This window comes from Lacerta agilis, chromosome 1 (genome assembly GCF_009819535.1).
Source record: "Lacerta agilis isolate rLacAgi1 chromosome 1, rLacAgi1.pri, whole genome shotgun sequence".
In the NCBI taxonomy this organism is placed as follows: domain Eukaryota; kingdom Metazoa; phylum Chordata; class Lepidosauria; order Squamata; family Lacertidae; genus Lacerta; species Lacerta agilis.
The window spans coordinates 9,562,402-9,575,631 of NC_046312.1; the positions used below are offsets into that span (position 1 = coordinate 9,562,402).

Sequence of the window (13,230 nt, forward strand, 5' to 3'; positions counted from 1 at the left end):
AATAATAATAATAATAATAATAATAATAATATGCCACAAGTATTTGACAATGGTTTTTAATGGATTCTATGCAATTTTACAAACATTTAACTTACCAGGCAAACCTAAATTATATTAATTTAATTAAAATACCTTTTGAATTCTTAAGTCATGTTACAACTTTTTAACACCTCTCATTTCGGGAAATTGAAAGTTGGGCCATGTGTTTACTATCACAAGCACTCTTATTTGGAAGCCAGTTGAACTGCTAGTGAGGTTTCTTCCACAGAAACATTTTGGGCCGTCAGCAAATTTAAGATAACCTTTTTCGCACATCACGTTTGTCATCATGTAGAAGGAGTGTCATAGGTGAGGTCAGCCATTAAAATGAGACTTTATTTACCTTCCTAATATTTCCAGCAGTTCAGCTACACCATTGAAGTGTTCAGTTTCATAAACAAACCTGCCCAAACAAATTACATACGTTAAATAATTAAGCAAATTGCACAGACACAAATTACACAGATTAAGTATTTATTTACTTGGAAATTTCTAGCCTGCCCTTCTAGTGTGCATGGACCAACCAGGGTGGTTTACAGTTTAAAAACACATTAAAAAAATATATTACGGGCATACAAAACCTACAAGAATGAAAATAGAAAATTACATAAACAGCTTTCTTTAAAAAATTTTTTTTAAAAAACCACACTTACCGTAGAAAAATATTGTTAATCTGTTTCCTGATAAATGCTCTAAGACCAAGGAACTTGCCATAAATTCTGTGTAAGACTGTCTTTAAGTAGTCCCGCTCACGAGGATCTTCGCTGTCAAACAGTTCCAGAAGCTATTTTGGAGGGAAAATCAAAAAACAAAACCAACAGCTCAGGAATGGAGCCTGTCTCTAACACCTGCATTTCTGAATTGGCTTTATCTGACCATACTTCTTCATTCCACAGCCAAATTGTCCATCGTGAATTTTTACAATGGATCCCTACCAATAACCTTCACAGGAGGCTCTTTGATCCAGTGGAAGCTTCCATGGGGGGATGTTGTCGCAAATGCCCCCTTCCTCCATACAGCTCCCAGCACTGTTCCAGAGCAGTGCTAGAAATTCGGACATATAAGTTAGGGGCCAAATGGCTACTTAAACCAAGGCTGCAGTCGCCAAACCAGAATGTCTAGTTGTCATTTTGGGGCAAGATGGTTCTAAAGTCTTGTTTTTCAAATGATGGGCTGATGTGATTGATTCTCTGGCTAGTTCAGATGACACCCTTGAGCTACGTTAAGAGCTTTGAGAACTTAAAGAAAAAAAGTCACTTGATCCAGGGACTGTCCACATATATACTGGCCTATTTCTACCTGTTTTTCTTAATGGTAACACATTCATAACGTAAGAATAATCTCCACAACTGTGAGCATGGCAGTGGAGTGGGGTAAGTGAAGACAAGCTACAGCAATTAACCATACTGTTGTTCACTGCTCCGGCGGCACAGGAAAAAAAAACATTTTGGTTCCTGAAATTCATTCCGACTGCGCAGAGAAAATATAACTGATAGAATTCTACAGGAAGGGGCATTAGTGTGTGAAAACAGTCCAGATCCAAGGATCCTCAGGTATGCACCTCCAGATGGTGGAGATATCAGGTGTCATCCTGGAGCTCAGGCATCTGCGCTTGGTCGCAAGTGGCCGATAGCCAGGTGCAAAATGCGCCTGGCTATTTTCAAACACTGTTCCAAAGGGTATCTGAACTCTCTGAAGCAGATCTTGTGTGGACGCAAGGGCTTGCAAAGAGAAGGGAGAATGTATGGCAATCACCTCTCTCTTCCTCCTCTTTACAGAAGCCTTTGCTGGATCAAAGAGTCTGCCCATGAACAGAAGGACCAAATTGCATATAAGCCTTACTTCCCAAGCACTGATGGACCAGTCCATTGCTTAATCCTTGGCAAGATCTAACAGGGAGGGGCAGGTTGAAGCCTTTTGCACCACGGAATTCTATTCATAAGGTAGAGGCAGATTGAGAATTGTTTCAGGAGATGGCTGTGTGGCATTCTCTCTCATGTGAAGTTAGCTACTTCTTAGTGCCAAACATTTAATGTCATCTTCTACCAAATTTGAGTTACAGTATTTCGTAATTGCCTTCACACAACCCAGTGACAGCTTCTGAATGCAGCTTGTTTTTTTAAGTCCCTCAGACTTACTGAAACACCAGTCACCAACCTTTTTTTTTTTAAGTTAACATTACAAATACTGTCGAAGAAAGCATATATCCTTACCTGTAGTACAAATTTCTGATCTATGTATTTTTTGGCAATGCTGGGCTGGAATTCTTGGCTTTCCAAAAATCGTATGAAAAATTCATATACAAGCTGCAATAAATCACAACACAATTTAGTAATGTGTTAATGTGTGCTGCATTTCTACAGAATGAAACAGTAAATTATTATTCTGCTTCTGTATTTAAAGAAAGGCAAGAGAGGGGCAAAGGTAGGTAAAGACATCGTCTATGTGCCTACCCCTGGTTCAAGTGAGTGTTTTCCAATCTGCTGCCCTCCCTCCCACTGCACAGAGGAGTTCATTGTTCTGCATGTGTGGGGAGACTGTTGCTGAATCAAACATATATTTTTTTTAAAAAAAATAGTTATGTTCACGACCACCTTGATAAAACTGTTTCCCCATCTCCCATCCCACCCTTCCTTGGCTTATTTATATGGTATTTCCCCCCATAGGCCCTTTTCAGAGACACAGACCCACACATATAAATATTACCACTGCCACTAACACCTACTCACGATAGGGTGGGATATAAATCCAATTTAACTTCATCAATAATGTGCTACTTTCCTGTGTTCATATAGCCTAGAGTGGCATAAGCCTAGCGCCCATTAATTCTTTTTATTTAGCTGCCATCAGAAGAACTGCAGCTCATTCTAAGAGCAGGCATCACAAACTCTTTTGCACTGGCTTGCCAAAGCTCCCAGGGGTATAATCAGCATTCCTCTGCCCTCCAGACTCTTGAAATCATATAAAATAAAGCAATTATTATGTTGGTGAAACATTTAATGGTAATTAGAAAGCGTTTGGGAGCATTCAACTACAACACAGATGTCTGATGCAGAATAATGTGTTTTAATCTGGATTCTCCAAACTTGTTGGGGGGGGGGATGACTGCCTCCTGCATGGAAGGCATGTGTGCCCGCACTCTCTCCCTCTCCACCCCACAGGGCCAGACCGCAGGTTAAAGCGTATACATGCCCAACAGCCCTTCTTTCCACTTTGTAGAACTGATAGGGAGGGAATCAATGGACAGAAAGGGCACTTAAGTATTTCTCTGCCCTGTTTCCTCACTTCAAGTCACCATGCCAGGCAACTCGCCCCCCCCCCGGTGAGGTTTAAAATGTTGTGCATTTATAACCTCGCAGGATGAAAAGTCACTGTGCAGTACCACTTAGGACAAGGAAAGGATTATACACCCTGCTACTTCGCAATTAATTGTTCTCTCCTGAAGAACTGGGGTGGGTGTGCTACTAGGCTATCATTGCCCATGCTTGCATGTAAGCAGGAACACATGAAGCTTCCTTCCACAAAGTCTCATCACGGGTTTACCCCAGCAGGCACTGGCTCTCCTAGGTTTCAGAAAGGGGCATTCCAAGTCCTACCTGGATTGAACCCAGGGCACTTTGTACACAAAGCCCGGTGCCATACCAGCTGCACTGGCTACCAGTGGAGTACAGGATCAGGTTTAAGGTGCTGTTTTTAACCTTTAAAACCCTATACGCCCTAGGACGCTCCTATCTACGTAACCGCCTCTCCTGGTATGTCCCACAGAGGACATTACGGTCTTCAAATAAAAACATATTGGAGATCCCGGGCCACAGGGAGGTTAGGCTGGCCGTGACTAGAGCCAGGACTTTTTCAGCCATGGCCCCAATCTGGTGGAATGCTCTGTCACAAGAGACTAGGGCCCTTTGGGATTTGACATCTTTCCGCAGGGCCTGCAAGACGGAGCTGTTCCACCAGGCCTTTGGCCAAGGCACAGTCTGACACCACCCCCACCCCCTCTCCTTCTGTAATCCTCACAGAACTCTAACCAAATGGTTGCCATTAATTTCATTCTGAATTGATTTTAGAATGTATTTTTATTAACTGACTGTGTGATTTTATGTACACTATGCTATTTTTACTTGTTAGTTGCTCTGAGCCTGGCTTTGGCCAGGGAGGGCGGGATACAAATAAAATTATTATTATTATCATCATCTTTTTAGGGGAAAGCAAGTGACCAGGGCCATTAGTTCCATGAATGCAAGAGTGGAAAGGAAGCGATAACACTGGTATTTATTAAAATCTGTGTGAAACTGGTTTTAGAAGTTGCAAGACCATCATAAGGTGTGGCTCAATGTATTCTGCCTAGCTAAATATAAGCTGCTTGAGGACTGAAAGCTGGAGCCTACAGCTGCTTCTCCTCAATGCGCCTTTGTATTTCCTAGGAAACTATTTAAAATGGCGATTCCTAAAAATCAATATCCATACTGAACAGAATGCCAAGCTAAATATAGAATTTAAAATCACTAAATCTGTATTTATCTACATACATTCATCTGTAATATGGCACACTGTTACTATTCTGCATAGAGAATCTGAACAAAATTATCAAAGGGAACCAGAAAGTGAAAGAGACCTGAAGTTTATCAAAACTAGCATCACAGAACCTGTCCTGAAAGAGACTAAACAATTGGAGGCAGAGACTGACAATAGACCCAATGGCCACAACAGAATGATAACTATAGAACCACTAGAGTACTGGACAAAGATGAGATACTCAGAGGAGGAGGAGTCAGGAACTATGCCCAAGAAATCTCCGTGGGTGTGCAATTTGCAAAGAAAAGGTCCAGTGAACACAAACGTGAGCACAGAACCTGTCATGTGGGTATACAGTGCCCAAAATAAATTGCAACAGCTATTATGATAGTGTCAAACTAAAGATTTCTGCTGTCCTCATGTGGCCAGGGCATTCCGGCCAAGCTATATACGGAAAAGTGCACATCAGGTGACAGCTGAGAAATAGAAGTTTAAAGTCATTTGAGACTAAGGCATTGTAAATTAGATACTGCTAAGACTTCCTGGTTTCTAACTTTATTTTGTGTGAACAAAATGCAATAGCATGCCTGTTTACAAAGCAGCAAAAATGAGGTGGTGTACGAAGGGGGGTGCTTTGAAGTTAAGCACTGACTATTGAATCCTTAAATGTTGCACTGGACCTGCAGCAGAAAGGAGAAGTAAACTTTGGTCCCCTGAACCAGCCAGAGGGTCATGGGCTACTGGAAGGTTGCAAAACAGAGGCTTCTAGGCACAGCAAAGGGAGGTTATCAGGTCCTGCCATTTTGGAAAGGGGCCCATCAGTTAAAGGGAGTTTGCTTCCTTCTCCCCCGGAAAGAACTTTGCTGCAGCCTGTAACAACCTACTATCCTGTGGGGAGAGTGCTGGTGAGTTTCTGTCCTGCTTGAAGCCCCCTTATAGGCATCGAGATAGCCACTGTAAAAACAGAATACTGGAATACATTGGCCTTAGGTCTAGTCCACTGGGCCTCTTTTTATATGTGGCTGCAGAGCTAAAAAGCTCAATTCCGCCCCACAGTCACCAAGCTGGGTTTCTGGGGAGTTATAAGACATAACCTAGGAGGGTGCATCACATTAATCTTAACTGGACACTGTCACAAACCATCCCCGCCCCCGGTCCATCTAATCATAATAAATTGTATTTTTGTTGATTTTTAAAATACTTTGTGTTCTGTTCCATTTCAGGGTCCTTCTAGCAAGTAAGTTGGTGTGCTTGTTTTTAATTCTAAAATAAAAAAATTAAAAGAATGAAATCACCTGTAAATGTGGCCATGACGCCTCAAGGGTGGGTTCATCTTCTTCTGGATCAAACTCATTGCTATCGCTAGGAGGAAGTGTTCGGAATATATTGCAAGAAACCTAGGAAATTGAACAAACATAATTAAAGGCTGCTCTCTCGTCAAGATTACAGAGCAAGGCAATCAGAAGAATTAGAGTGCATTCACAAATTGCTAAAAATTTGCCCAATGAATCCATAAATTGATATAATGCATTTCACTAGCAGATTATTCTTAGATAAGAACAATGTATGGTTATTCTTAGATAAGAACACTTTATGGTTTCCAAATTGCACTAATCATTTCTTACCTCCGTTTTATCCTTGTAATGAAAGCAGGGAGCACCTACTACCAGCTCTAGAGAGAAGAAAAAACTATGTGACTCCTCTAAGCTGACTAGCATCTTCCTCTGAGAATACTTGGACACAAAGCATAGCTCATATTCCCAGAAATGAAAATGTGCAATGCTATGGCTACACCTCACGAGGCCCACATAAAGTGACAATGCAGTCTCATCCTGCTCCCTTTCTTTACAGTGCTCAGATCAAGCCTAACAGAGCAATCTGCAGGAGCATTTTATTCTCACAACCACCTTGTTAGATGATAGCCCAAAAAAACACCAAAAAAAACAGCACCTTGTCCAAGGTCATTAAGGCTCACAATTAAGAAGGGAAATGAACTCAAGTCATCCATAGCCCAAGTCTGAAACTTTACACAACACTGTCTAATTGTCATCTCCTCCTAATGCATTTCAATATTCCAGTTAACTTAGATGAAACAGAAGCATTTCAATAATTGGAGCTTTCTCTCACATATTAGACTAGACTTTTAAATTGCTGAGAAAGAGTAAGCAGGAAATGGTAAAGAGGTTTTGTACTTAGTGTTTTCTTTTCTCGCCACAAGAGGGTGCATTTTGATATAATCCTAGAAAAAGGATGCTGACTTTTACTAAAATCTTTGTTACGCACCAATATGCGTCACACAGTGTTTCATAGTGAGAGATCAGTCTATTAGCAACAGATACCAAACAACTGATTTAAACTTGCCTTTGGTGCAGGATTCCTAAGAGATTATCTGTTTATATTTTGTTCTAAAATTAACACCTTGTAGCAGAGTTCATTCAGAGAATCTATTTATGGTATTCATCTAATTTGAGCAATAGATCAAAGTGTTGACCTAAGCAATCTAATTTAGGTGAAGTGGCAAAGATCCCTCACAGTTTAAATCTCACTTCTTCCACAAACTCATTGAGTGCCTTTTATACAAGACACCATCTCTCAAACCCAGTCCCCTCACCCCCAGTTCCTCCCCAGCACATACTACAATAGGTAGACACTGACTTACAATTATCTTGTAAGGGCGAAGGTAGGTCACATCCACACGTTTAATGCACTCTTATACCACTTTAACCACCATGGGCTTCCCTTTTAAAAAAAATCCTGGGAACTGTAGTTTATTAAGGGTGATGGAGACTTGTTACGAGACCCCCCCCCCACAGAGCTATAATTCCCAGCACCCTAAATGAACCACGGTTCCCATGATTCTTTAGGGGAAGCCATGACTGTTAAAGTGTTATAAGTGCTTTAGACGTATGGTGTGAATGTGACAATAATGTACATAAAGGACTTCCGCCACTCTTAACAGTTATGCAGTTATGCCAAGTGTTAGTTCCTCCAAAGATACTTCGGATTTCACACATTTTGCTGTATAATAGTAGAGAAGAACGCTGTACATATTGTGGCAGATACATAAATAACTTCAAGAAAATCCATTATTCCATCTGGCCACACAAAGAGGAAATTGATCACTTGTGCTGGGACTGAAGAACAATATAGGTGAAACTCGAAAAATTAGAATATTGTGGAAAAGTCCATTTATGTTTTCATTAGCTACTGGAGCAATTGTTTTCATTAGCTACTGGAGTTTAATATATGAGATAGACTCATGGCATGCAAAGTGAGATATGTCAAGCCTTTATTTGTTATAATAGTGATGATTGTGGTGTACAGCTGTTGAAAACCCCAAAGTTGAAATTGTTAATTTGGGGTTCTCATCAGCTGTATGCCATAATCATCACAATTATAACAAATAAAGGCTTGACATATCTCGCTTTGCACGTCATGAGTCTATCTCATATATTAGTTTCACCTTTTAAGTTGAATTACTGAAAAAAATGAACCTTTCCATGATATTCTAATTTTTCAAGTTTCACCTGTATACCTGAAAGTGACTGGAAAGCCAAAGTAGCCATGCATGGATTTTTTATTTTTATTATTTATTATTATTAATTTGTTTTTATTGAAAGATTTTCATGGATAACAAAGGTACATATGACGTCTCTGTTTTCAATTCATAGAGTCCTTCCTACAAGTCAAAACGCAAAGAGAAGTCACAGAGTGGGGGCTGATCATTACGAAGGCATCCAGCTGGCAGAAAGGCGGAGTAAAACTCTTTCATCCCCTGCTTTGTTCCTGATGAAAATTGGTTCTTTGAAGCTGCTATTTGCATTGGAGGGATCTCCTTTACTAGCACCAACTCTTCTGCAGTGTAATTACAGAACAGCAGCAGCACATTGGGATGTTCAGTTACACTTTATCACAACAATGACTTTTCAATAGTGCATCATCACTGTATGCACAAAAGATACGACCCTGTGCATCCTTTCTTAGGATTGAACCCAATCTCTTCTGAGGAAATATAATGGTACCTTGGTTTACAAACTTAATCCATTCCGGAAGTCCGTTCTTAAACCAAAGCGCTCTTAAACCAAGGTGTGCTTTCCCATAGCAGCGGGGACTCAATTTACAAATGAAACACACTCAACAGAAAGCAGAACATGTTCTGCTTCCAAGGCAAAGTTCACAAACCAAAACACCTACTTCTGGGGTTTGCAGCGTTCTTAATCCAAGTTGTTCATAAACTAAGCTGTTCTTAAACCAAGGTACCACTGTACTTGTAGAAGTAGGCTGGCAATGAAATAGTTGTATGGCAAAGTAGCTATCCGAAACCTATCTTTACTTATCTGATTTATACTTCATTCCATCTTATCCTTGAAAGAACAGCCGTAATGAAAATTCATAATCTCTTCCATTTCTGTCTTATAAGCAGTAATTTCACCTATTTCCTGGTGTGACAAGTTGTTTAGCAGGCATCAGAGTTAAAAGTATATACACACATTCTTAACAGACACACGTCCTGACTCCATGCAGAAGGTTCCATTCCTTTCAGTGTGGGTCTACAGTTTACGCTCGCCACAATGGAATGTCTATTTGCCAGGGGGTTGAACAAGATGGCCCTGGGGGGGGGGGTCCCTTCCTAACTCTACGATTCTATGATCTTGACTACATTGCTTGACTGTAGCTTGCTTTTACAACAATTCACTTGTCTCAGTATGCAAGAAGGAGAAACAGCGAAAATGGAAATGTTATTAACCGTGGACAAAAAGGCAGATGTTTTTAAACTGTGGTAGTCAACTGGGTGCCCAGAAATCTCCATGTAGACGCAACTGGAACTGTGCCAATAGCAAAACGTGCCTGGGGAATGTCAAACACTGGGGTGAACATGTATGTGGCTTCAGACATACACCTAGTAACACCACATTTCTGAAGACTGTAATTTTAACTGAAGGGGGCCACTCCCATGTTATGTGCCGCACAGCAACAAGTGGTTGATTTCTTTTAAAAGTGAGTGTGTGTAAAAATCACAGTGCAGTCTTATCTAAGCACCAGCCTGGTAGCCAATGAGAAACTGCAGGCAGGCAAGAGGGATGGGTAACATCTAGGCGAGAAACTAAATGGGCTGCTCCCTCCCACACAGCCCCTTAAGGCTCCTTGGCTAGTCCCCAGCAAGCTACTAATTTTTGCAAGCTTATCTGCAAGGCTGTTTTTAGTATTACTTGTGCAGTGGCTTTCTAACAGACCCCTTAATCAAAACTGAAGCGAAGTTGTGTTGCATGTACATAGCTGAAGGGGGCGGAAGTGCAAGAAGCTATTTGCAGCTCTAAAACTACCTTTTCCACATGAATGAACGCCAGGGATTCACTTATATGGTAGAAAGGAGGTGTGGAAATTTATTTATGAGCACCAGCAAAATCGCCCCTCCTGTAACAGTGCTGCCAACTACAGGTCACTTACCGGTATTTGTCCTACAGAACTCAATGGTAAACAATCGAACCTGAGAAAGAGGCTATTAGGAACTACCGTGTTTCTCCTAAAATAAGACACCGTCTTATATATTTTTTTCGCTCAACAAAACACAGTATGGCTTATTTTCAGGGGATGTCTTATTTTAACCGTGTCGCATCGATACACTGCATAGCCACGCCTCTCCAGGCTGTTTTAATGGGAGGTACCACGTCACTATGGCTTATTTTTGGGGTATGGCTTATTTTTGGGGAACGGCTTATATTTCGCAAATGCATAGAAATCCTGCTATGGCTTATTTTATGGCTATGTCTTATTTTAGGAGAAACAGGGTAGCTATTGCCTTTTTGGGGGAACATTATGATATTTATATATATTTAGGAGTGCCTTCTACCAACTTCACTTGGTCAGGCTGCTGCAGGTGTTTCTGGATTGTCTCAGCGCTGCCGGCCCATGGACTGGTAACCTCCAGACTGCATTATTGCAACATGTTATAGGTAGAGAGGTCCTTCAAGCTGACCCAGAAGCTGCAGCCAGAACAAAACCCAGTGGCTGGGTTGCTCACTGGGGCAGAATATCACCACTGCGTTGTGCCACTAATAAAGGAACAGCGCTGGCTGCCAATTGGCTAGGTTCAAGATGCTGGTATTGGTGTACTAAGCCCTATACAGCTGGGTACCGGGATACCTAAAAGATCGTCTGATCCCCTACATACCTAATTGATCACTGTGTTCTGTAGTAGAGGTCTGGCAGATATCAGTCTATCTGTAGGTCCGTTCCAGAATCAGCCCTTTAGTCTGGCAGAACCAAACCTCTGGAACACCTTCCCATTGCTATCAGACAACTAACTGCCTCTTCTCTTGGCTTTTAGACCCCATATTTTTAATAGCTGCTTTTTAAAACTGTTTTTATGTGCACTTGCTTTTAAATGTTCTGTATCTTTCATTGACACAGGTGGCGCTGTGGGTTAAACCACAGAGCCTAGGACTTGCTGATCAGAAGGCCAGCGGTTTGAATCCCCATGATGGGGTGAGCTCCCGTCGCTCGGTCCCAGCTCCTGCCCACCTAGCAGTTTGAAAGCACATCAAAGTGCATGTAGATAAATAGGTACCGCTCCGGCGGGAAGGTAAACGGCGTTTCCGTGCACTGCTCTGGTTCACCAGAAGCGGCATAGTCATGCTGGCCACATGACCTGGAAGCTGTACACCGGCTCCCTCGGCCATTAACGCGAGAGGAGCGCCGCAACCCCAGAGTCGGACACGACTGGACCTAATGGTCAGGGGTCCCTTTACCTTTCATTGTATTGTAAAATTGTTTCAAGATGCCTCATGTGATTCATAAATTAAATATTTATTATATAGGGCGTGAGTGTAATAGCACTCTCTCCTCCTGCCATTCCCAGCAACTAGTATTTAGCAGCATTTATCTATCCGCTTTCTCCACACCACACATGGATTTTATAAACTGCTCCTGTGTCACCTCTTACTCCCCTTTTTCCTAAGCTAAAAAGTCCCTTAATCATTTTGGTTGCCCATAATTAGATCTTTTCTAACCCTACAATTTCCTTTTGCATGTGAGGCAACCAGAACTTTACACATTATTCCAAATGAGGTCACACCACAGGTTTGTATAAGAGAAATGTTGTATCAGCAGTTTTGTTTTCAATTCCTTTCCTAATTATCTTTAGTATGGAATTTGCCCTTTTCACAGCTGATGCACATGGGGTTGACATCTTCATTCACTATGGCCCCATGATCTTGTTCCTGGTCAGTCACCTCCAGTTCAGACCGCATAAGCGTCTATGTGAATTTAAGATTATTGCTCTCACACATACACTGTAGACAGTGAATTGTATTTGTCATTTTACCACCCATTCACTTAGTTTGGAGAGGTCCTTTGCAAGTTCTGCACAATCTTTTTTTAACAATTTAGTACTATCACAAAACTTGGCCATCTCACTGCTCACTCCTAACTATTTAACTATTTAAGGATCTGGTGACTTCTGTTTCGGTGTATCTGAAGAAGTGTGCATGCACACGAAAGCTCATACCAAGAACAAATTCAGTTGGTCTCTAAGGTGCTACTGGAAAGAATTTTCTATTTTGTTTCGACTATGGCAGACCAACACGGCTACCCACCTGTAACTCCTAACTCTGCATTGTTTTCAACAAGTTAAAAAGCATACTGCACACTGCAATAACAGTCATCAACCACTGTAATATAATTTATTCCAGAGTAAGCAACAAGCAAAAATACAACATAAGGGTGCTGTTTTAGAGCTATCGTCTGCTAATGTCCTTAAACCTTGCAAAATATTTATACTTTAAATGAAACAGCCAACCTGCTCAGACCTGCTTCACTTCAGCTGTTACAGGGGACTGGTTCAGTGTGGGAAACACAATATTTTACTTGTTCTGCTCTACAAGGGGAAGTGATAGCAATATGCAGGTAGCTGTGATGATATCAGTGACAGTCACACTTACAACTATTGATAATCAATACTTGTGTCAAGTTTCCAGAACTCTGAAAGGTTTAATTCTAAACTATGTTTTAAGTGGTTCTGTGCAAACAGTAGTTTTTTCAAAAACAGAACCATAAATATTCCTATATTCATTGAGATCTGTAACCTGTTTCCAAATACAGTGGTACCCCGCTAGACGAAAATAATTCGTCCCGCGAAAATTTTCGTCTAGCGGGGTTTTCGTCTTGCGGAGCGGCAATGGGAGCCGCGCTCCGCAAAACGGAAAAAAAAAGACGAAATTTTTTCGTCTTGCGAGGCAGCCCCATAGACTTTTTCGTCTAGCGGGGCTGCCTCCCGCTAGACGAATGCTTTCGTCTAGCGAGTTTTTCGTCTAGCGAGGCATTCGTCTAGCGGGGTACCACTGTATGTTTGTTCATATTCTCTCTCTCTCTCTCTCTCTCTCTCATACTCATACACACACCACTTTCTCTATTCTCTTAAGTGTTCAGCTCCTCAGGTTCTTACACTGTCAACAGTCTTCAACATATTTATTCAACATACAAAATTAATTTTCCCTTAAGGATAAATGGCACCCTTGCAAGAGTGTTCAAGGAGAGCAGGACATTGGTGCAGCCTCAGACCTCCTCCCTATTCTTTCAAAGGTGAGTAAGACAGTCAAAAAGCTAAAAACCTGGGGCAAGCTCCTCACCAAGAAGTTTCCATATCAAAGGAATATACATTTCCTAGAGCTTACAACC

The 13,230-nt window shown here is 41.4% G+C and overlaps 1 protein-coding gene across 6 annotated transcripts in view; it reads right to left on the bottom strand.

Moving 5' to 3' along the window:
• Positions 1-13,230, bottom strand: part of PPP2R5E (protein phosphatase 2 regulatory subunit B'epsilon) — an 89,486-nt gene that overhangs the window by 14,892 nt on the left and 61,364 nt on the right. For all 6 annotated transcript variants that reach the window (XM_033174876.1, XM_033174804.1, XM_033135773.1 and 3 more), the window contains 4 exons: positions 5,850-5,951; positions 2,253-2,345; positions 693-823; positions 383-442 (listed from right to left, as the gene is read on the bottom strand). In XM_033174876.1, coding sequence (XP_033030767.1) covers positions 383-442; positions 693-823; positions 2,253-2,345; positions 5,850-5,951 — 386 coding nt within the window. The remainder of the gene's footprint in view (positions 1-382; positions 443-692; positions 824-2,252; positions 2,346-5,849; positions 5,952-13,230) is intronic.